Raw genomic sequence first — 24,852 nt, 5'->3', positions numbered from 1 at the left:
TTATATAGTAGCCTGCCAGAACACATTCCAAACAAATTCACTTTTAATGGGTTTCTTCAGTTTGTTGTTTCCTTGATGATATTCATGATCTGCATTTAACTTCAGGGGAACTGTCAGAATGTTATCATGGTCCTGCAAAGATTCAACAGAACCCATCTTCTTCTGTGTGGGACCAATGCCTGGAATCCAAAATGCTGGTCACTCGTAAGTATAGTTTGGCTGACGTTGAATGTCTATTCCTCCAAACCCAGCCTTCCACCTTAATGCTTTGGCCAAAGAGAGACAAGATGGAGGGGAGTAGGAACCTACTGGCCTGAGTGATAGCGTTTATGGGTGAGATTAGACCTCTTGTCTGTCATACAGTCCCCCCTGTTGGATGGCTATTCTGAGATTCCCCACAAATCAAAGTTAACCCACTCGCCCAGCCTCCCCACACCTCCCCTGAGTGCTTGATGGGGGAATGAGCTTCTTCAGCTTTTGAGCCAGTGACTACTCACTTTGCCATTTTTCCCGTCTATGGTGTCATTACTGCCAGATGCCAAGTGGTTCTGAACCAGCCAGAGCTGGGAAATGACCCCAGCTCCATCCTCTGCTGGTGTATCTCCCAGTATCAAGGTCCAGGGCCGTGTGGACAGAGAATTGGGACAGGGCAGGTACTCTGGGGGCTTTTCATCCATGGGCTGTGGGCCTCGAAGGCTGGGCCAGCATTTATTTGTCTGTCCCTAGTTGCCCTGGAGACGCTGGTGGTGAGCTGCTGCCTGATTGAACCATTGCAGTGGTATACGGACACCCACAGTGCTGCTAAGGAGGGAGTTCCGGGATTTCGGATTTGTGCACTTTCAGGGAGATCCAGTAACCGAAAATGAAGAAAATATTCCAAATAATTTCCTTGCGACTATCTTATTCATTTACAAACCAGCACTTTAATAACATCAACTCCATTGAAATATGTCACTGGGCTCTGACATCAATCTGAGAAAAATGATATTCCTCCTTTTAAAGAAATCTAATTTCCCACGCTCCCTTTTATATAGCTGTGCGTTTCAAACATTATCTCAAAGGCTGCAATTAAATCATGATAAGCCCACTGCTCAACTACTTTTGCACTGTTTCTGAGCACACTTACTTCAATTAAATATTTTGTGAGACAAGAAACCAGATTCTAGGGAATTGTTCGAGGAAACAAGGTAAATATTAATTGCTTTTTTTAACCATCTTTTCAACTCTTTCTATTGATGCATAGTACAACCTTGATTATCCGAACATCAATTATCTGAATTTCGGATTATCCAAACGTGATCTCAAGGTCCCGTAAAAATGACGTTAGGCAACTCAGCATTCAGTTATCGGTTAAATGGCGTTATGGTGTGCATTGTCTGCTAACCAAGAAATGTTCGGTAGCTGGCACTCATAAATTACCAGTTGTTTACGATCAGATCGATTATCTGAATGATCAGTTATCTGGACAAAATGCTCCTTGCCTACCTCATTCAGATAATTGAGGTTCTACTGTAAAAGGTACTTCCTGCATGGCTGTTTGCCATGACATGATGTGTGATCAACCTGTTAATTTTGGAAAATAATAATGTTGATGAACTGCAACGATTTTACAGATTAACGGCACGTTGAGTGAAATCAATAATGGAAGAGGATATCCGATTGGACGAGGAGTATGTCCTTTCAGTCCGAAGCATGGCTTCACCTCATTGGTTGAAGGTGGGTCCCCTTGCAATTGACCCTCGTGTCATTCAGAGATCAGGGACCTACTCACTGAGTGTGTGTGTGTTTGACTTCCAATGACAGGAGAAAAACTCTACTCAGCCGCCCCTTTATATGAGAATGGAAATGTGAACCTTCGAAGGTTTATGAAACAGAGTCCATCATGGCTACTGTCTGCTGACAAGTGGATGAGAGGTAAGTGTCAACTCAATCAGTTTTCATCAACTTTGGTAAATGCCTCAACCTGCTTTTATCGGCCTTTATCTCTTGCCCAGGGTCATTGCTACAAGGTTAAGACCATAAGACATAGGAGTGGAAGTGAGGCCATTCGGCCCATCGAGTCCACTCCGCCAGTCAATCATGGCAGATGGGCATTTCAACTCCACTTACCCGCGTTCTCCCCGTAGCCCTTAATTCCTCGAGACTGGTTCCCCACCTTCTGACCCAGTCTCTCATGGAAGCAGTGAAATTAGATTCAGGAACATCGTCAATATGAGGGGCACTTGTAATAAGGTGGATGGATTAACTGCGCAGGCAGTTATTAATGGATATGACGAACTTGGGATCACAGAGACCTGGCTCCAGGGTGACTAAGGATGGAATCTCAACATCCAGAGGTATTCAATGTTCAGGAAAGAATGATGGAAAGAAAATGGAGATGGGGTATCAATACTGGTTCAGGAGGAGATTAACACAGTAGGAAGGAAGGACATTAGCCTGGACAGTGTGGAATCTATATGGGTGAAGCTGTTGAACACCAAAGGGCAAAAATCTTAATAAGAGTTGTCCAGACATCACCAAACAGTATTTGAGAGGTTAGGGATGGCATCAAACAGGAACTTAGAGATTTGTGCAGTAAAGTTACAGCACTTATTATGGGTGACTTCAATCTGCATATTGATTGGACTAATTAAACTGGTAGCAATGCGGTGGAGGAGGATTTCCTGAAATGTATGAGGGAAGGTTCCCTCAACTAGATGTCAAAGAAGCAACTAGAGAACAGGCTAACCTAGACTGGGTATCGTGTGATGAGAGAGGATTAATTAGCAACCTTGTGGTCAGAGATCCTACAGGGAAGAGTGACCATAATATGGTAGAATTTGTCATGAAGGTGGAGAATGACAGCATTAAATTTGAGACCAAGATTCTAAACTTAAAGAAAGATAGCTTTGTTGGTATAAGGCAGCATTGGCATGGATAAGCTGGCCAAGAATACTTAAGGGGTGGATAGCAATGGCAGAAATTTGAAGAACACATGGATGAATTTCAACAATTGTCCACCCCTGTCTGGCATAAGAGTAAAACAGGGAAAAGGCTCAACTATGTCAAACAAGGGAAATCAGGGATTATGTTAAAGCCAAAGAAGAGACATGTAATGGATGTAGGTTTGCTCGCTGAGCTGGAAGGTTTGTTTTCAGACATTTCATCACCGTACTGGGTAACATCATCAGTGAGCCTCTGGATGAAGCACTGGTGGCATGGCCTGCATTCTATTTATGTGTTTAGGTTTCCTTGGGTTGGTGATGCCATTTCCTGTTCTTTTTCTCAGAGGGTTGTCAATGGGATCCAACTCGATGTGTTTGTTGATAGAGTTCCGATTGGAATGCCATGCTCCTAAGAATTCCTGTGCATGTCTCTGTTTGGCTTGTCCTAGGATGGATGTGTTGACCCAGTCGAAGTGGTGCATTCCTCATCTGTATGTGAGGATACTAGTGAGAGAGGGTCATGTCTTTTTGTGGCTAGTTGATGTTCATGTATCCTGGTGGATAGTTTTCTGCCTGTTTGTCCAATGTAGCGTTTGATACAGTCCTTGCATGGTATTTTGTAAATAACATTAGTTTTGCTTGTTGTCTGTATAGGGTCTTTCAAGTTCATTTGCTGTTGTTTTAGTGTGTTGGTGGGTTTGTGGGTTACCATGATGCCAAAAGGTCTGAGTAATCTAACAGTCATTTCCAAGATATCTTTGCTGTAGGGGAGAGTGGCTAGGGTTTCTGGACATGTTTTGTCTGCTTGTTTGATGCTGAGACATTGGCGGACTGTGTTTATTGGGTACCCATTCTTTTTGAATACACTGTTTTGGTGATTTTCCTCTCCTGGACAGGCTAGATGCGGAAAGGACGTTCCTGATGTTAGAGAAGTCCAGAACTATGGGTCACAGTCTAAGAATAAGGGGTAAGCCACTCAGGGCTGAGATGAGGAGAAATTTCTTCACTCAGAGTTGTGAACCTGTGGAATTCTCTCCCACAGAAAACTGTTGGGGCCAGTTTGTTAGATATATTCAAGAGGGGGCTGGGCATGGTCGTTGTGGCTAAAGGGATGGAGGGAGAAAGAGAGAGTGGGATACTGAGATTACATGATCAGCCATGATCATATTGAATGCTAGTATAGGCTCGATGGGCCGAATGGCCTACATCTTCACCACCTATTTTCTATGTTTCTATGTCAGAGGTTCACTAACCAAGCATCAGGCAACTGAGGAAATAAAAGCCCGGGAATTGTCTGGCATTTCCTGTGCAGTGGTACTGATCCAATTGAACCCCCGCGCTTCCCCCACCACCTGCCCACCCCATCACCCATGTTATTTCAGATCATGTCCCTCAGCACCCACTGGGGGATTGAACCCAGTGACTCAGTGTCACCCTGATACTTTATTAAAGCACTGAAGTATGTTGAGACCATCTGGTGATGTTGTCATGGTGATCATGTCATGGTGAGCTAATGCCTGTATTTTAAACTACAAGGAATTGTCTGTTTTGTTCCCTCAATGTTTGCTTGCTTCCTTTTTTGTTGTTGTTAACTGAAGGCCACAGTCTGCTTTGAGATAGATGGAGCATTGAGGTCATTATTCCCTTTGACCGCATAAACATGTGCTTGGTAAAACCCAGTGTTCAAATGGAAAGTGGATGAGACCATTTCTCTGGCATCTCTGATGGAAGTCTACAAGACAGGTGTCAGGGACATAACACATGGAGGGCAGGGGCTGAAAGCTGATTTCTGGTCTTTGTACTGGATTGGACATTACCTCAGAAGGCTTCAGAAGATCTGGGAAAGCCAGGAGTGGTAGGAGAGTTTTCCTGACTCTGCACATCCCATGACCACACCTCCCTGCACCGGTAATAGCCCCCTTGAAATGATGAACTTTAACCAGGGCACTGACCAGAGCAACTAATCAGACACTTCTCTGCCCTACACGTGACTGCATTATTGGCTATAACAACAACGGGAAGAGTTGGTGAAACTCAGCAGGTCTGGCAGCATTTGTAGCATGAGAAACATAGTTTGGTAAGACCCTTCTTTGGAATTGAAAGGATCTGGAAAGCTGACAGGTTTTATGATGTAGGAAAAGTAAGTTGGAGGGGAAAGTGGAACAGGCATTTTAAGAGGCATTTGGATGGGTATATGAATAGGAAGGGTTTGGAGGGATATGGGCCGGGTGCTGGCATGTGGGACTAGTTTGGATTGGGATATCTGGTCAGCATGGACGGGTTGGACTGTACATGCTGTACATCTTTATGACTCTGTGAGGTAAGAAAGGTGCCTAGAACAGAAGGCAAATTGAATTCTAATGGCAATAGAGGTAGTGAAACAGAAAAGGAATATGTGTTAATGGTCAGTTTTAATAGCTCCAAATTGGATTAGCCAAATTTGTACAGCTATTCTAGAAGCTGCCTGAGGTGGTTTAGCTTGTGTTACTGAGGGAATTCTTAGTACTTACATCCTACATTTGGAACCACAAGGATAAGGATCAATGTTCTCTGGTCGACTAATTATTAATAACTGATGGGGTGTTTCAGTAGATAAATATTAATAGAACATAGAACATTACAGCGCAGTACAGGCCCTTCAGTCTTAGAGATTGCACCAAAGTGTGGAACCAATCCGAAGCCTATCTGTCCTACACTAGTCCATTTTCATCCATCTGTTTATCCAAAGACAGTTAAATGCCTTTAAAGTTGGCGAGTCCACTACATGTTGCAGGCAGTGCGTTCCACGCTCCTACTACTCTGAGTAAAGAAACAACTTCTGTCATTTGTCCTATATCTGTCACTCCTCATTTTAAAGCTATGTCCCCTTGTACTGACCATCACCATCTGAGGAAAAAGGCTCTCGCTGTCTACCCTATCTAACCCTCTAAATTATCTTTGAATGTCTCAATTAAATCACCTCTCAATCTTCTTCTCTCTAATGAAAACAGCCTCAAGTCCCTCAACCTTTCCTCATAACTCCTTTCCTCATACCAGGGCAACATCCTAGTAAATCTCCTCTGAACCCTTTCCAAAGCTTCCACACCCTTCCTATAATGCGGTGACCAGAACTGTGCACAATACTATATTCCCAAGCAGAGTTTTGTACAGCTGCAGCATGACCTCGTGGCTCCGAAATTCAATCCCTCTACCAATAAAAGCTAACACACCATATGCCTTCTTAACCACTCAATAAAACTGGGTGGCAACTTTCAGGGATTTATGCACATGGACACAGAGATCTCTCTGCTCATCTACATGACCAAGAACCTTACCATGAACCCAATACATTTTATTCTTGTTGTTCCTTCCAAAGTGAGTCACCTCACATTTTTCTGCATTAAACTCCATTTGCCAACTCTCAGCCCAGCTCTGTAGCTTATCTATATCCCTCTGTAACCTGCAATATCCTTCAGCACTATCCACAACTCCATAAATTGTTGTGATGGATTAATGTCATCCGCAAATTTACTAATCCATCCTTCTACGCCCTCATTCAGGTCATTTATAAAAATGACAAACAGCAGTGGCCCCAAAACAGATCCTTGTGGTACACCACTCATAACTGAACTCCAGGATGAACATTTCCCATCAACCACCATCCTCTGTCTTCTTTCAGCGAGCCAATGTCTGATCCAAACCGTTAAATCACCTTCAATCTCATGCCTCTGTATTTTGTGCAATAGCCTACCATGGGGAACCTTATCAAACCCCTTACTGAAATCCACGTACACCACATCAACCACTTTACCCTCATCTACCTGTTTGGTCACCATCTCAAAGAACTCGTCAAGATTTGTGAGGCATGACATACCCTTCACAAAACCGTGTTGACTATCCCTAATCAACTTATTCCTCTCTAGGTGATTATAAATCCTATCTCTTATAACCTTTTCCAACACTTTACCCACAACCAAAGTAAGGCTCACTGGTCTATAATTTCTAGGGTTGTCTCTACTCCCCTTCTTGATCAAGGGGACAACATTTGCTACCCTCCAATCTTCTGGCACAATTCCTGTAGACAATGATGCAATAAAGATCAAAGCCAAAGGCTCTGCAATCTCCTCCCTGGCTTCTCAGTGAGTCCTAGGATAAATCCCATCCATCCCAGGGGACTTATCTATTTTTACCTCCGTTCTACCTCCTATTGAGCTATGATTATGTGTGTCAGGTTTGTGCATTATACAGTGACAGATGTAACATAGTTAATTTGAGGAAATTAGAATGACATAGCGATCACAGTCTACACTGAGTGAGAACAACTGAACTTCATTTGTAAAATGAGTAAGCAGTGAGTCATTTGTACTGAGAAATAGTTTTTTGGTTTTCCTGTGGTTGGCAGCTGTGAACCTATTCTATTTTGCAAATGTCTACAGCTAAAACATCAAGTGATAGGATGCTGACAACAACAGCATCTAGAGAGGTGGAGAGAAGACAGAGTTTCACACACTAGGATCCACATGTTTTCTGACCTTGCCCAATAATTTTAATTTTGGACATGGTAGAAACTCGCAGTGAACACTCAGTAATTGCATCAACTGGGGCAGGGTGGATAAGCACAGACTCATCAGGGAAGGAGCTTTGAAGGCTTTCACAATCATATAGGAAGTTTAGATTAGATTACTTACAGTGTGGAAACAGGCCCTTCGGCCCAACAAGTTCACACCGACCCGCCAAAGCGCAACCCACCCATTCCCGTACATTTACATATTACCTAACAGTACAGGCAATTTAGCATGGCCAATTCACCTGACCCACACATCTTTGGACTGTGGGAGGAAACCGGAGCACCCAGAGGAAACCCACGCAGACACTGGGAGAACGTGCAAACTCCACACAGTCAGTCGCCTGAGGCGGGAATTGAACCCAGGTCTCTGGCACTGTGAAGCAGCAGTGCTAACCACTGTGCCACCGTGCCACCCATGGGAAGTGTGAAACAATGAGGATGTAGAAAAAGATGGAGTGCCAAACCCAGAAATTGTATGGAATGTAATCAGGGCTCCCTAATTTTCACTGTGTGGGTTCAAGTCAAACACTCTTGCCATGCTGCGGAGTGGACTCGATGGGCCGACTGGCCTTACTTCCACTCCTATGTCTTATGGTCTTATCTCCTAGAGATTTGAGCTTACAATCTAGGTTGGCACTGCAGCACAGTGCATTAGATTTAGATTAGATTAGATCCCCTACAGTGTGGAAACAGGCCCTTCGGCCCAACTAGTCTACACTGACCCTCCGATGAGTAACCCACCCAGACCCATTTCCCTCTGACTAATGCACCTAACACTACGGGCAATTTAGCATTGGGCAATTTAGCATTGGCCAATCAACCTGACCAGCACATCATTACTGAGAGACTGTCAGAAGTTCATCCTCTGGCTGGCCTCTGAGATCGAATCTGATTTGCTTGAATCTGTTTGTGTTTTGTCGGATTGCTACAGTTCACCACAAGATGTTCCAATGGTTGAAACGTTTGTTTCTGCCTCATGTGACGAAACCCATTTCCCAAAGGTCTGACTGTGACTTCGGTGTGAAGTGTTACCTTCAGAACACACTAGGTTCCAGTAGAGGGAAATGTCAACATGTGACAGGAACAGGGTTTATGCAAGGTTTCTAATAAATCACCGAGGAGAGTTCAAGAGTCACTGAAAAACTGTTCCAACATCAGAGTAAGTTGGAGAAAGAGACAGAAACGGGGGGTAGGCTACACATTAAGAATGATAACACTCCATGTTAAGAGTGCTGATTTTTGCTGTTAATTAAATAAAGGTAACTGATCCCTAAGCAGAATATAACATAATTTCGTGATCTTTGGGATCACAACATAATATTGGTGATCTGGTCTGTGATCATAACATTATTCATGTGGGTGAGATTTTCCTGGAGATTTTTGATATGTCACCCTGATCGGTACAAGATTCACCGAAGAGCAGATCACAGGTCAGAGACAGTTTGAGTCAGGGAGAGAGAGTCAGAGAAGTTGACTTGGTGTTGGTCAGAAATTATTGAACCTTCTTGCAACTGCTGGTCACACAACATCAGAATAAAGGCTCCATTCAGCAAGGGCTCCATTGCCAGCAGTCTCCGTGCAGTTCAGACTTGGTAGAAGTTGTGAGGAGCTGAGAAGCAACAGAAGGTGGCTGGGAGTTTGAGCTCAGAATAAGCCATGGGAACATTTGATATTTCACAGCAGCTGAGAGTTCAGGGTGAGGGAAGCCCGCAGGCAATGTTTGCTTGGTGCAGTAAATATGGGAGCCCAGAGAAGCCAGGGGCACTGCCAGTTTGGATTATCTGTCTCAGTGTGAAAGAGCTGGAGTTGTGCCCAGGAATGCGTGCTGAAGTGCAACCTTGGGAATCCAGTAGAACACAGTCTCAGGATTAGAGATTCAACAGGCAGGACATGAGCAGTCAGTGGCTCAGTGACTGGTTCTTATGAGAATTCCAAGGATAGGTCCTCAGACTTGAAGATTTAGAATCCCTTGTAAAGGAGGCAAAGTTTCAATGAGATTTGGTTACTCTCCATCTTAGGGAGGGTATTGCTTAGATATCCATGGGAACCATCTTGACTGCATTTGCTATTTGGTGTGCTCTGTGGGGTGTTTGACCACAGTTTGTCTGTCAATCCTTTGTTATCCTGTGTTAAAATTGGATGCTAGATATAAATTATATACAGGTAGCCCCCACTATCCGAAAGTAGAGCATTCCCAGGAAACCTTTTGTATGCCAGGAATGGCGTAAAGCAAAGGTGGGTGATTTACATGGAAAAAGTATCACGTTTCACGTAAAAGCAACAATCCTCTTTGGCTTCGTGAAAGCAGGTACTAATGTAGGCCTTTTGTAAAAACAAAACTGCGTCAAGCGAACATTTGCAAAGTGGGGGATACCTGTCGTTTTATATACTGTGGGTCTCAAACTTCATCCACTTAAAACAAACTTGAAGTTCCTGGCTGTAACCAGATTATAACAAATATTTGGTAGTCTTCTTTGGGATCATAATTGATATAAACAACCCAATGATACTTATTTTTTCCCCTGTGTCTTGGTAAATATTTATCTCTTCTTCAACATTACAAAGCACAATTTGATCATTTATCCCTTTGGTATTTGTGGGAGTTGACATTGAGTAAATTGTTTGTTGTGTCTCCAATATTACAACACTAATTAGACTTCTGACATTTGCCAGAAAGTGCTTTGGGATAGACTAAGGAAACAAATATTGCTACAGAAATGCAAACCTTTCTTTCAGAACAACTTGAGGTAGAGTCTAATCAGCTTTAGTTTCCCATGTCTCGCGTTCCCAATTTAAGACGCATTTCCCTGAGCTGTACCAGGCTGTGCCCTCGAGTCTTCATGTTGTGATATTATTGATCCATGTTCCTCTTTCTTCCCTTCTCCCTCCTGTTTAGATCCCAGTTTTGTGGGAATGTCGCCAATGGGTGACCACATTTTCATGTTCTTCTGGGAAAGGAATTTGGCAGAAAGCCTGGACATTGACCCCTGGATATCACGGGTTGCCCGTGTGTGTAAGGTGGGTGAGTCCAACAGACATGTCCTTTCCATTTATGACCAGCCTGTGACAGGCCACGAGGTTTGGATTTGACCTAAGACTGAACGCAGCCACTGGCTTTTGGAGCTGGTCAGTTAAGATCTGTTTTCAATTACACTTATCAAATGATGATGTGAACTAAGACATCATTATGTAGTTCAGCCCTATCTGACATTGATATTGTAAGCAGCAATAACAGGAACAGTCAGAGTGTCTGAATTTTGAGATTTGTCAGCACCCTTTACCGGTACTATGGGGAGAACACAGACAAAACAGAAAATAAAAAACTTGTTCAATTGTACATAGTGTTCAGGGATGTGTAGGTAAGGTGCTTTAGTCAGGGATAAATGAGGAGTAATAGTGTAGGGGAATGGGTCTGGGTGGGATTCTCTTCGGAGGATCGGTGTAGACTTGTTGGGCCTGTTGCCACACTGTTGGGAACCTATGATTCAATGAAAGAGACCAAAATTGTACACAGTACTCTAGATATGGTCTTACCAAGGTCTAGAAGGCTGCAGGAAATTGTCTCTCCTATTTTACTCCATTCCCTTTATAGTAAATGCCAATAATCTATTTGCTGCCCTAATCACTTGCTGCGTCTGTACACTAACAGTTTGTGATTCATGGACCAGGGCACCCAGATTCCTCTGCGCTATAGAATTCTGTCAGCTTTAAAAACCAGAACTTGGAGCGACAAAACGTTAATTTTGAGCTGACCTCCTTCCATTCCAACCCGAGTCACAATTTGATTCCGAGCGGGAAGCCTCGTCAATGTTCCCTCCTTTAACCCACAGGTGGCGAGGTATTCGAAACAGTCCCTATCATGCCATTTCCCCCAGGAGTTCAGTCCCTGGGACCATACGTTCTGGTCTCTCTGTGGGAGATTGTGGATCCACTCCAGCTCTCGTGGGTTTGTTGTGTGTGTGTGTGTGAGGGAATACTTCAGGCTGTGATCTCTCTCCTCCACAGAATGACAGAGGTGGCTCCCGATTCCAACTGCAGAATAAATGGACAACTTTTCTGAAAGCTCGCCTGCTGTGTAACGTTCCATCCAAAAACATGCATTTCAACAGGATTCAAGATGTCTTTGTTGCTCAGAGTGGGGACCGCGTTTACGGGATTTTTCAGAGTAACTGGTGAGTCGGCAAGATATGAAAAGAATGCACAATGGACTTTTTACCAGCTCAAACAGCCAGGACAATGATCAGTGAATACACATAACTCAACCCCCTTGTGGGACATGATTTGGAGATGCCAGTGTTGGACTGGGGTGTACACAGTTAAAAATCGCACAACACCAGGTTATAGTCCAACAGTTTTAATTGAAGGAGCGTCGCTCCGAAAGCTAGTGTGTTGTTGGACTATAACCTGGTGTTGTGTGATTTTTTTGACCCTTGTGGGACAAGATGTCTTGAGAATCCAGTTGAGCAAGAGGCCACTCAGGGTGGAATGTGTGGTTTACCCAATTAACGCCAGGGAGATTAGTCCATTCACGGTCTCATTCCAGGTCACACAGTGTGGGCCTCATCACACAGTTAAGGAGACAGGGTTTCTATGAGAAACATTCGGGAATGGGGAAAGAGGGTGTGATAAATCTTAATTCTTCCGGTGTAGCCACCTCAGGATTGATGCTGTAGTGTGGGCAGAGAGGGAGGGGGTGGGGTTACAGTTGTTTGTGGTGGCCAGTGCATGGAGCCAGCACTGGGAGAGTCTGTCAGAGTGAACTATCAGTCAGGCTCCCACTGTCCAAGGAGCTGCCTTTAATTTCCATCAGAGTCCAATCCTGCTCTCAAATCCAATGCAGCTTCAGTGACGAGAAGTTCACAACTTCAGAAGCAGTTTTGAAAATCTTCCATTTGGATGGGGAACATTTTATCTAAAAGTTAGCAGGAAATCAACATTAAAAACAAAATATTGCAGATGTTAGAAATCTGAGTAACAACAGAAATTGCTGGAGAAACTCAGCAGGTCGGGCAGCATTTATGAGAGAGAGAAACAGAGTTAACGTCTCAAGTCCAATAGACTCTTCTTCCAAACACTGAAGACTTTTCCAAAGAAATGTCACATTGGACTCAAAACGTTAACTCTGTTTCTCTTTGCACAACAGCTGCCAGACCTGCTGAGTTTCTCCAGCACTTTCTGTTTCTATTTCAGGAAAACCAAGGTCTGGATTTTCACGTTTCTGGTCTTGTATGAAAAGTCAGTACAAACTGTCTTAATTCCCTTTCTCACTGAACCTTTCACTCAATCATCTGTCTGTGTTTAGGAACGGGTCAGCAATCTGCACATACTCCGTGGAGGACATTAATAATGTGTTCAGTACTTCCATGTTTAAAGGATTCACTGAATCTATTCCTGACCCAAGACCTGGGACGGTAAGAAACTGCTGATTTTTGTTCACTTGGGCACTGGTTTAACCAGATCCAGAAAATGACAAAAACACTTCAGTCTAATTAATGTTTTAATTATTATGTGAGGATAGAAGAATTGGATTTTCTATGGCTTTATTAAATGAGGTATTCGGGCATGGGTTTTACACAGGGACAGTGAACACAGTATGTAACCTTTCAGTTAAGCAGTCTCAGAGGGTGGTGGAGTTCTGTGTCAATTTGAAGTCGTCGTTTAATTTTAAAATTTATGGTGAAGAATAGCAATACAGCAATTGGAACAGCAGAGTTGAGTGAGAGAATTATACAGCATGGAAACAGATCCTTTGGTCCAATCCATCTGCACTCACCAGATATCTCAACTTAATCTAGTCCCATTTGCCAGCATTTGGCCCATATCACTCTAAACCCTTCCTATTCATGTACCCATCCAAATGCCTTTTAAATGCTGTAAATTTTGTAATTATACCGGCCTCCACCACTTCCTCTGGCAGCTCGTTCTATACATGCACCACCCTCTGCTTGAAAATGTTACCCCTCAGGACCCCTTTTAAATACTCTCCTTTCACCTTAAACGTATGCCCTCTAGTTTTGGACTCCCCTACTCTGGGTAAAAATACTTGGCTATTTACCTTACTCATGCCCCTCATGTTTTCATAAACCTCTGTAAGGTCACCCCTCAGCCTCCAATGCTCCAGGGAAAACAGCCCCAGCCTATTCAGCCTCTGCCTATCGCTCAAACCCTCCAATCCCAGTGAAATCTGTGCTGAATCCTTTCAAGTTGAACATCTTCCCAATAGCAGCCAGATGAGAATTGAACACAGAATTGTAAAGGCAGCCCCACCCATGTCCTGCATAGGACCCTCTAATCAATTCACTGACCAATGAAGGCGAGCATGCCAAACGCTGCCCTCACCACCTATGACTCCACTTTCAAGGAACAATGAACTTTCACGTCTCTGTCTCTTTATTTGGCAACACTCCCCAGTGCCTACTATCGACTTTGCTTGTAGATGGCTTGGAAAGGGTGGACGCTAGGAAATTGTTTCCGTTAGGCGAGGAGACTAGGACCCGTGGACACAGCCTTAAAATTAGAGGGGGTCAATTCAGAACAGAAATGTGGAGACATTTCTTCAGCCAGAGAGTGGTGGGCCTGTGGAATTCATTGCCGCAGAGTGCAGTGGAGGCCGCGATGCTAAATGTCTTCAAGGCAGAGATTGATAAATTCTTGATGTCACGAGGAATTAAGGGCTACGGGGAGAATGCTGGTAAGTGGATTGAAATGCCCATTAGCCATGATTGAATGGCGGAGTGGCATCGATGGGCCGAATGGCCTTACTTCCACTCCTATGTCTAATGGTCGTAAGAGGAACATTACCAGCTGAGGAACTGGGAGATTGAACTGAGGCACCACAGTGGCACTCCTGGTGGGAGAGTGTCATTGTAAGGTGGACTTTGATTATCTTCCTATTATAAATGTTCACGAAGAATTCATAATGGGACGACTGGCATTCAAGTGTGAGATGAGCATACACGGTTTAGTGGCACTTACTGCCCAGTTAATGAGAACCAGTATCTCAAAATGGATTGAAGGCAGAGTTAAATGGAATTATCCCCCAATTAAACTGACTACAATACATTGCTGACAATGTCTACATCAAAGACTGGTCTGTTGTAGCACACACAGTACAAATACCTCACGTTGAGAAATAACTCTCAGTTAAATCTGATATCCCAGAATTTACTGATGTAACTGGTCCTGAGCTGGTGCTCCGTGGATACTGACTGAGACGGTGTGTTCAGTACCGTCACATACTCCAAAGGGTGATGTTCAGTGTGAACTACTGCTCCATCCAATCTCCACGTTACTGAACTGATCAAATCCAATCAAATACAATCCTTTCCTGATTACTTTTCTTCTAAATTTAGTTTGACACAGTGTTTAGGTACTGAGTTTCTTATCTCTTTTCTGATTGGTTTAAGTCTTTGCCCCATGTGTTTATCTAGCTTCCGTTGAAATGCATAGAGGCTATTCATCTCAGCTATTCTTTATCCTACTCTCTGGCTAGAAAAACCTATTCTGAATTCTGTTTTGGGTTTACTTGTGATTGGTTCATAAATATACAATATAGTTCTCTTTGACATATTAGTGGCTAGCTTATATTTATGCCCCTAATTCTGCACTGCCCTGCACTTGGAAATATCTTCACTGTGCCTACTTTGTCGAACTCCTTCATAATTTTCTAGATCTCCATCAGTTTCCCCGCACTCGTCATTATCTAAAGAAAATCGCATGGAATTTTCAATCCATCCACAAAGGCTCAAACACTCAGTTCAGTTCTCAATCATAAATCAGTAAAGACACGGCTTTCATTATAAAGGTTTATAAAATTATGACGGGCATGAATAGGATAAATAGACAACGCCTTTCCCCTGGGGTGGGGGAGTCCAGAACTAGACGGCATGGGTTCAGGGTGAGAGGGGAAAGATATAAAAAGGATCTAAGAGGCAGTTTTTTTTACACAGAGGGTGGTACGTGTATGGAATGAGCTGCCAGAGGAAGTGGTGGAGGATGGTACCATTACAGCATTTAAAAGGCATCTGGAATGGTATATGAATAGGATGGGTTTAGAGGGATATGCGCCAAGTGCGGGCAAATGGGACTAGATTAGATTAGGATATCTGGTCGGCACGGACGAGTTGGACCAAAGATCTTTTTCCGTGCTGTACGTATATATGGTTACTATCTGCATCTCATGTTCATTAATCCTTTTTCAGAAAACCTTTTTATCCTTGATTTTAATTCCTTTTCCCTACCATTTCGACATTTCATTTTCTCCCAGGACAAATGAGTTGTCGGCCAAAAAAACAGGTATCTTCAAACAAGTGGCTCAAGCTGTAGGTCATGACCCCCCCCACTGTGATCATGTGCTGAGTAATGGGGGTGACAAGCTCCAAGGTACAATGGTGGCTGTGGAGTAGAGACTGAGATGGCATAGTCCTGTATTCACCTCTGACTGCAATCCCGCCTCCAACAATGGGAGATGATTTTGTTAGAAACTTTGGCTTTGAAAGTCATAGCTCATTGTCTTGCCTGTGTATTTTCCATATGTCTCTCAGGTCTCTCACACTGGGGAAGAGACCGTATGGTGTTGAGGGAATCCAAAATGCATCTTGTCACAAGATAACTTACAGCCTTCTGTTCTTCTCACATTGTTGCAGTGTGGGAGTAACACTCAAACTCTGGAAAGTAATATACTGAGAATGGTGGAACACCATCCTGAAATGGAGAGTCCAATCCATCCCATCGGAAAAAGCCCCCTCATCTTCAGGAATAAGGATCATTTCAAGAAAATCGTCGTGGATTCCGTTGTTAGCTTCACTGGAATAATGTTCTACATCCTTTTCCTGGCCATGGGTAGGTCTTCCTATCAAACAGTTCGTACAGATGAGAAGATACCTGATTTTACCATAGAGTCATAGAGATGTACAGCATGGAAACATGCCTTATCTGGCCTTCGGTCCAATACGTCCATGCAGACCAGATATCCCAACCCAATCCCACCTACCAGCACCCGGCCCATATCCCTCCAAACCCTTCCTATTCATATACCCATCCAAATGCCTCTTAAATGTTGCAATTGTACCAGCCTCCACCACTTCCTCTGGCAGCTCATTCCATACACGTACCACCGTCTGCGTGAAAACATTGCCCCTTAGGTCTTTTCTATATCTTTCCCCTCTCACCCTAAACCTATGCCCTCTAGTTCTGGACTCCCCAATCCCAGGGAAAAGACTTTGTCTATTTACCCTATCCATGCTCCTCATAATTTTGTAAACCTCTATATGGTCACCCCTCAGCCTCCGATGCTCCAGGGAAAACAACCCCAGCCTGTTCAGCCTCTCCCTATAGCTCAAATCCTCCAACCCTGGCAACATCCTTGTAAATCTTTTCTGAACCCTTTCAAGTTTAACAACATCTTTCCGATAGAAAGGAGACCAGAATTGCATGCAATATTCCAAAAGTGACCTAACCAATATCCTGTACAGCCGCAACATGACCTCCCAACTCCTGTACTCAATACTCTGACCAACAAAGGAAAGCATACCAAACGCCCCTTGTAAATAACTTGATATCAGACACATTGATTCTCATCTGTGCCAAAGTGAAGCATAATGGGACACCCCACAGAATTACACAGCTCAGACAGAAGCCAGACTGTCCCTCTCCTCTATCCAATTTATCCCACTCACTTGGTGTTGCCCGGGAACCATTAACTTCATGTATTTATCCAATTCTCATTTGAATATGTGACTTTAAATCCACTTCCATCATCTCTTCAAATGGAGACTTTCGACAGTGGGATAAAATTTCAGATCTTTCCATGAGTGAATCTTCCCATTCTATTTTGTTTCCTGAAGGTGGTATGGGTGGAAATACTCTTTGTTTGTGCCGCTGTGTTCATAGTTTTCCTTATCATTTCCTCTTGCTCCCCACCTCCATATAATGTACAAGAGGAAGTGATGGCATCGTGGTAATGCCCTGGAGACAGGGAGTCAAATCCCACACTTGATAGATCTGGAATATAGAGCTAGTCTCAGTGATGGTGCCCACGGAGTTACCATCAGTTATACCTTTCGGAAGGAAATCTATCATCCTGACCTTATCTGGCCTACTTTTGCATCCAATGGCTAACCTCTGCAAGGGCTAAGCAAGGTCAGTTCAAATTGAGCAACAAATGCTGACTTGTCAGTGATGTCACATCCCATGAAAGAATACAACTAAACCATGTACAGAGCAGAGCTGATGGGCTACTTCTGATGTAACGTTCCTTTGGAACTGAGTAACTTTGAAAGGGGCTCTGCGTTGAAAAACCAAAATCGAACATCCACGTTACCCCAAAGTAGGAGTCAACCAGTCAAAGACTGTTCATTGTGTCGCACTGTGCTAGGATGAGCAAGGAAAGGACTTGCATTTATATAGCACCTTTACCAGCATCACAACGTCCTAAAGCTTTTCCCAGCCAAGTGATTAGTTTTGAAGTGAAGCTGTGGTTAATTACGCAGCGACTGTAGCCAGTTTGCAAACAGAGTTCCAATTGGCATCAATGAGATGAATGACCACATTGTCATATTTAGTTGTTGATCAAGAGAGAGAAAAATGTTGTCCAGGACCATCTGGAGAATCCCTTTCTCAACATCTGGCAGTATTGGCTGTCAGATATCATTTTTACTCAGTTTTCCTATTCCAGTGATGTCAGTCTGCCAGTGTATAGAATGTCACTGTGAATTCACCTTTGCTTCAGGGGTGTTAAGTTCACCCCAAAAACGGACCTGAATTCTGTTCTCTGTTCAACTCTCTGGCGGATTGCTGTTTTGTGAAGGATATTATTGATCTGGAAGTGACACAGTCATAGTTCTGTGTCTCAATAGCACATTGCCTTACAGATTGTGATCGAACACTGGAGGAAAATACAAATAAGCAGAGTTTGATATCTCTCCAGTAGAATAATGATCCAAAGCTAATGCCCAGAATGCATCAGGATTTGACAGTAATTTGCTATCTGACCTCGAGTGAATGCAAATTTGACAAAAAGAAAGCTTTTTTTTCTGGCATAAATGAACTCAAAACCCAATAAAATGACAGAATGAACTTCATGGGATGAATGGCCTTACATTTAATTTCTAGTTTTGTCAGTCAATGAAAGATTGATTAAATTTCTGTTGTGTGTCGAATGTAAAACTGGGCATGGTGGCATTTGTTGCAATGTTAAACCAAGGCTCCGAGTGGCCTAGGATGAGTTAAAGACCCCACGATTACTATTGGCTCCATTGAGATCGTGTGACTTAGTTTCCCATATTAAACCTGTTTTCTCACACTGGGGCTTTTGACCATTCTAGAGATTTCTGCTGACAGATGTCCAGTCATGAGGAATGTGAATTCATTTGGTTTTGACATTATTGAAATGCCGAGTCTCTCTTTTCTCCCCACAGGAGATGGTAAAATCCAGAAGGTTCTGGAAATCGGACAGTCAGTCTTCATCATTTCAGAACTTACAATTCTAAAGGAGCCAGGACCAATTTCATCAATGTCCCTGGACTCTGAAGCTGTAAGTACAAAGGTCAAGAGTCATCCACCTGACCTGAAAATGAAAACCTGGACAAGGATTTTTTTTTCTCTCTCTGCTTTAAGGAAAAACAGCAGTCAAACATTTTTTTTAAACTTAATTTTCTAGAAACTTCTGTACGTTACCACTGCTAAAGAGGTGGTTTGTATCCCACTGAGGCAGTGTGAAAAATATAATGAAAGTTGTGAAAGCTGCGTCATGGCCAGGGACCCCTACTGTGCTTGGGATGTCAGAGAGAAGAATTGTGTCCCTGTCACACCTCACTCCAGGTACGTATGGGGAACCATTTTCCATATTTCAAATCCCTTTTCTTATTTTTTCCAAAGCCCCATCTTCTGCTCTCCCAAGGGACACTAATCGAGGCTGACAGTTCAGAGTAGCCCTCAGGCCCTCGGGGTACCCCCATTATAGTGTGACCTTAAACTGGACTCCTTTCTGCCCCCTCCGGGGGATGCAGAAGATCCTGCGACATTGTTTTGATGACACATGGGATGTGGGTCTCTCCCATCGCCAGTGCTTATCCCTCAGACAAAGTCACTGAAGTCAGCTGATCACCTCAACATTTCACTGCTGCTGGTGGGAGCTTGCTGTTTACAGGCCTGCTGCCACATTTCCTACATTAGGAAAATGACAACGCTTTCAAAAGTACTTCACTGGCTACAAAATGCTTTAGGATGTTCTACAGTTATCCATAAATGGTTGTTACAGAGCCCAGTACAATCGTTCCACAGCCCCCAGTGCAATACCCGTTACACATCCTTTAGAATATGCAGGAGAATGCCAGTTACCCAGTAGCACCCATGTTACCCAGTGTAGTGTCCATTGTTCAGTTGAATCCCCATTACCCTGTACAATTCCCATTAAACGGCACCAATCTGGGTTTGAGAGTGCACTGGAAGCCAGTGGAGATCACTGGGCACTGGAATGATCGGTGAAGAGTACTCCGAGTCAGGGCATGGGCAGCAGAATCTCCCTCGTCCCGAAAATATTTTGTAAACCAAGGCGTGTAAGAGGCAATTGGAAAAACATTGATTTTTCTTTTGAAATGAAGACTAACTATGCCCTGCTGATAATCTCCCTTTTGGAATGTGAAAGCTGTGAAAGCATTAATGTCCTGTGACTAACCTCACAGGGGGAACCCAGACTTACCTCAGCATTGTATTTATTTTTACAGCTACCTTATCCAAGATCCTGAAAATGGTGATCACAAGAAATGTCCTTCAGAAAGAGGTGAGATTCCACTGAGAGAGAGTACAGCAATTCTCGCTCTTATTGATCTGGCCACAGAATCAGTGTCTTAGTTAATTTCAAACTTATCGCTCAGAACAGCACAGCGGTTATGAAGGTCACTTGTTACAATGAATGGATGATTTCTCTGAGCAGCTCAATCACAGAGACACAAAATAATCAGAAACATTTCTGACTAAAACTGCAACAACTTCCAAAAGATATTGTAATCACTTTGCATTTTAACATTCCAAACTGTTACATTTGTTTGAAGTTTTTAAGTGGCATCCAACGCTTTTTAAATGCTTGGATTCTCCCACTGCCCCACACTGTCCCCTGGGCTCAGAACGCTCCTCAATTTCAAACTGTTCTGCGATGATGAAGAGATATCTCGACTCGAAACATTAGCTTGCTCTCTCTCTCCATGGATGCTGCCTGACCTGCAGAGGTCTCCAAACTTCTTTTTTCTTTTCTGTTCTGCGATGACCTTTGTTCCAGTCACCATTTGTAAAACATCCCATATACCATCAAATTTCTGTGCAAACTGAGCTGCACATGCTGCTGGGGGTGAGGGAAACTACTGTGACTGAACCTGTCACTGAAGGAGTCCTTGAGGTCACAGGTAGAACGCTGCTCCTTCAGTGGACAGTGACATTCGGGAAAGGTGACAAATTGAACTTCCACCCAGTCACCTCGGTCCCCCACCAGACAGAAATGTGAAAATGACCCCTACTTCAGAGGGGATTGTGACTGGGGGGGGTGGGCTTCTGTGAAGGGCCGGAGCTGCATGATTTATTTACACTCTGTTTCCCACAGACCAATGTGGTGAAGGGGGAGGGGGAGGGGAGCTTTGTTGGTGTTGGGGTTGGAGGGAACAGCGTCTGGCTGGTTAAACCTGTGTGAATCAGCAGCAACAAAGTGGAGCTAGGCTGATCGGGATTGTTCCCCAGTGGGAATGGGAATGTCACGGTGTTGGGAATGGAATATTCAGGACAACGCAGCCAGCACAATGGTTCGATCAGTAGCGGGTAGATCATTGACCTACAGGGACAGCAGGGTGTACCAGCAACAAGATGCACTGCAGCAGCTCAACAAGACTCCTTAGACAGCACCTTCCCAACCCGTGAACTCTACCACCCACAAGGGAACACCATGGGAACACCACTTTGCAAGTTCTCCTCCAAAGGTCATTGCAGAACAGTTTGAAGTTGAGGAGCATTCTGCGCCCGGGGACAGTGTGGTGCAGTGGGATCAGTTTGGATTATTCTGTCAAAGAGATTAATGCTATCAAGGATAGAAGGGTCAGATCCTTTGGTGATCTGAATGGTTATGGCACTTTCAGGTGTCTGACTGAACTGAAATGATGGCAAAAAAAAAATTGAACCCTGAACTGTCGGATCTCAACTATTCTCATACCAGAGACCCTGAAGGCAGCTTTCATACGATGAAGTGCTAATGGTTTTGGTTTCTTTTATTCCTAGTTGCGTTTTACCATTCCTCACAGAGCACGAGTCAAGATCTGAATAACATTTTCGTCCTGGAGGGACATGGCTCAGTTTACCTTTCATGCCCTAAGCAATCCCAACATGCAGATTACTCATGGAGGACACAGAACCACACAATGGCCTGTTCTTCAAATGAAGATGAATGCCTTTTCTTCATAAGTAACCTTGCAGAACATGGAGGTAGCTCATACCAATGTGTTTCAAATGAAAGGGGACATGAACAGTTTCACACGTCATATTTGATTAAGGGCAGTGGTTCTTTGATGTACTTGACCAGATACAGTATTGCTGTCTACTGTGTTTTAATGACAGCTGCGGCTCTGCTCTTGCACTGAGTTTGAGCAATGACCCGCTCTCTTGTCCCATTGTCGCAGAGATTGGAAACAACTTGTTTGTGCTTCTAGTCTGGATTTCTGCTGGGATATATTGAGGGTAAACTCACTGAAATATTCTGAATAGCCCTACCTCAATGGCCTAGTGACACGTCTAAGGAAGGTTGAAGGTCAAATTAACTGTATTGTTATCTATTTGAGAATTGCAATTTAACCTTTCTGTTCATCGCCGCAACAAACATTACGTTCATCCATAGATTTACAAACGCCGACAGATTTTACAGCTCAAACCTTTCCAGGGCTTTACAGAAATTCTTCATTTCTGTGGCATGATCAGAACTCCATTGGAATGTTGAGTATGGACACTGAACTGTAACAGAGGGAGAAAAGTAAGAAAGTTAATGCTGATAGGTCAGATGCTGAAGAATGGGAGGAAACCTGCAATGGTGGAGCACCATCACTCCCAGTGGATGCACACCCCCGCCCCCCCCCCAATCACATGGACTGCAGCAGTTTGAGACGGCAGCTCACTGTCCCCTTCTCGGGGGCAATTATGGTTGGATAATAAATGCTGACCCAGCTGGAGACACCCACAGTCCATGAAATGGACGGGAGAGGTCAGGCTCTACTGTGATGCACCCACAGTTTAATGGTTACTGCAGCTAAAGGATTGTGTGAGCATCATATCTGTCTCTTTTTTTGAGCTGGCTGCTTTCGGTAAAGGAGAGAAAATTTGGGAGAACTCACTGCATGCCAACAGAGACTGTGGAACAATACTGAAATGTGGTGGTATCCACACTGGAGTGACTGTTGGTAACCCAGTGCAGCAGAGCAGGAGTTGCTGTGAAATGCATTTGATGTTCCTACGACATCCTGAAACAGCCCAGTTTAAAGCCACCTATTAAAAATTGGCTCTGAGAACCACTCATTCGACTTGGGAAACAAAGATTCTCAGCCACACGAGCCCACCTCACATTCTGCTATCACTCTGAGAAGTACTGTGCCAGTGTGATTGTTAGGTCTGGTGCATAGCTGGAAGTGAAATTCCAAGTGACTCGGTGAAGCTTGATTAGACTTGTGCAATGTGAGCTGTTTCTGGTTTTGTGTCTGGGTTGTGACTGAGTAAACAGACCACAACCTACGGGACAGTCTGACTTTGTGCGGTTCCCAGCATTAATCATGGCAGAGGCTCCCGAGTGCTTACAAAGATGGATTGTGATTTTGAGGTGACACAGAACCTTCTCGAGCTGAGTGGCAAGTGTTAGCCACCCACTGCCCATGACAACAGCGACGGGGCTCAATCACAGCAATTGGATAAGAAGCCTCATTCTTGTGAATGTCCATTTCACCTTTACGCTTGGAACTCTGTGTGATTTAGTTCTTTGTTCATTTTATGAGAAACAACAGAGATTGCTTGGTATTGTAACCGATGGCTTGTTTCTACAAACAGCGCATTCATATCCAGGCTGCAAGGACAGAGCCGAATGCAAGCGCAGTCATTTTAACCAGTATCCTGGTTAACAAGGGCATCCATTGTCACTGAACTAGTTAACTGCATCAACCCTACTTCACTGAACTAGTAGCAATACTGAAAGTCCTAGATCTTCTTTCACTTTGAGTGCATGCAACTGCAGTGAGGGAAGCCACTTTTTAAACTCGGGACTAGACTCATTTTACAACAACCACAACTTGCATTTGCCCGGCCCTTTCAGGATCGCAAAGCTTCAGCCCACACGGGTAGGATTATTTTGGTTGAGGAATACAGTCAGTTTGGATTAGTTGGACCAAAGGGTCTGTTTCCTGGCTGTATGACTCCATAAACTGTATTTTCTCACCAAACACTGAGGACCTTCATCCTTATGTCTCTTTCTGTATAACTTTGAATTTTCCCAAACGTTTTATCAAAGTTACTTTTCCTTAACACAACGGATTTTTAAAAATGTTAAGTAATAAGCCATAAAGTTTTCCTTAAATGTGCATTTAAAAACAGGGTTTTATATTTCTAACAGAGTATTGCTGAAAACAAGTCATAGTCTGTTGCAACAATTTGTCTGGCTCTGATCAGGACAACTTGCAAGAGTTGCAAAATGAAGAACAACAGCATTTCTATTTTGTACAGTTACAGAAATTTATGTAGCAGACGATTGTTGTGATTGTGAAATTTGCCATTCTTGTCTTGTTTCTGTTAAATACAAGATGAAAAGCTATAAAAATTCTTTTTAGAATTCTGTCACACCAAGTGACCTTGGCGCGACAGAGAACTGTTTCACTTGGTGAGAGAATTTCATACACCGTTGTACTACTTAAGAGGAAAACCAGGGAATTGCCGATCCCAGTTAGCCTGTCGTCTATGTTTGGGAAATTCTGTAAATGACAAAACTTCCTCAAATTTTTCAGTGGATCACAGAATGCCAGCGTGGATTCGTAAAGGATCCATCACGCTTAAGAAATAAGAGCAGGAGTAGGCTATTCAGACCCTGAAACCTCCCTGCTGTTCAAGAAGGTCACAGCTGACACATAATGAACTGTTTTGAAGAGGTAACTAAGGTCATGAACAGGGGGGTCGTCCATATAAACCAAAGCATAAATTGCTGGAGAACGTCAGCAGGATAAGCAGCATCTGTGGAGAGAAAACAGTGTGTACATTGACTCTAGTCACCCTCCTTCTGAACAGTTCTGAAGAAGACTCACTGGGCTTGACATGTTGATTCTGTAATTATGTTTTTCTCTCCTCACTTTTTAAATAACGTTTGCCATCCTCAATCTG

General features: G+C 43.6%; 1 protein-coding gene across 1 annotated transcript in view; it reads left to right on the top strand.

Annotated features, from left to right (window-relative positions):
* Positions 1–24,413, top strand: part of LOC132834843 (semaphorin-7A-like) — a 40,624-nt gene extending 16,211 nt beyond the window's left edge. The window contains exons 4-14 of the mRNA XM_060853922.1: positions 106–204; positions 1,614–1,716; positions 1,804–1,914; positions 10,367–10,488; positions 11,476–11,642; positions 12,773–12,881; positions 16,116–16,311; positions 18,888–19,003; positions 19,130–19,290; positions 20,196–20,251; positions 21,730–24,413. Coding sequence (XP_060709905.1) covers positions 106–204; positions 1,614–1,716; positions 1,804–1,914; positions 10,367–10,488; positions 11,476–11,642; positions 12,773–12,881; positions 16,116–16,311; positions 18,888–19,003; positions 19,130–19,290; positions 20,196–20,251; positions 21,730–22,088 — 1,599 coding nt within the window. The 3' untranslated portion in view covers positions 22,089–24,413. The remainder of the gene's footprint in view (positions 1–105; positions 205–1,613; positions 1,717–1,803; positions 1,915–10,366; positions 10,489–11,475; positions 11,643–12,772; positions 12,882–16,115; positions 16,312–18,887; positions 19,004–19,129; positions 19,291–20,195; positions 20,252–21,729) is intronic.
* Positions 24,414–24,852: the final 439 nt, after the last annotated feature.

Source organism: Hemiscyllium ocellatum, chromosome 42 (genome assembly GCF_020745735.1).
Source record: "Hemiscyllium ocellatum isolate sHemOce1 chromosome 42, sHemOce1.pat.X.cur, whole genome shotgun sequence".
Classification (NCBI taxonomy): domain Eukaryota; kingdom Metazoa; phylum Chordata; class Chondrichthyes; order Orectolobiformes; family Hemiscylliidae; genus Hemiscyllium; species Hemiscyllium ocellatum.
The sequence above is the reverse complement of the archived record's forward strand: the minus strand, read 5'-3'. Positions and strand labels throughout refer to the sequence as shown.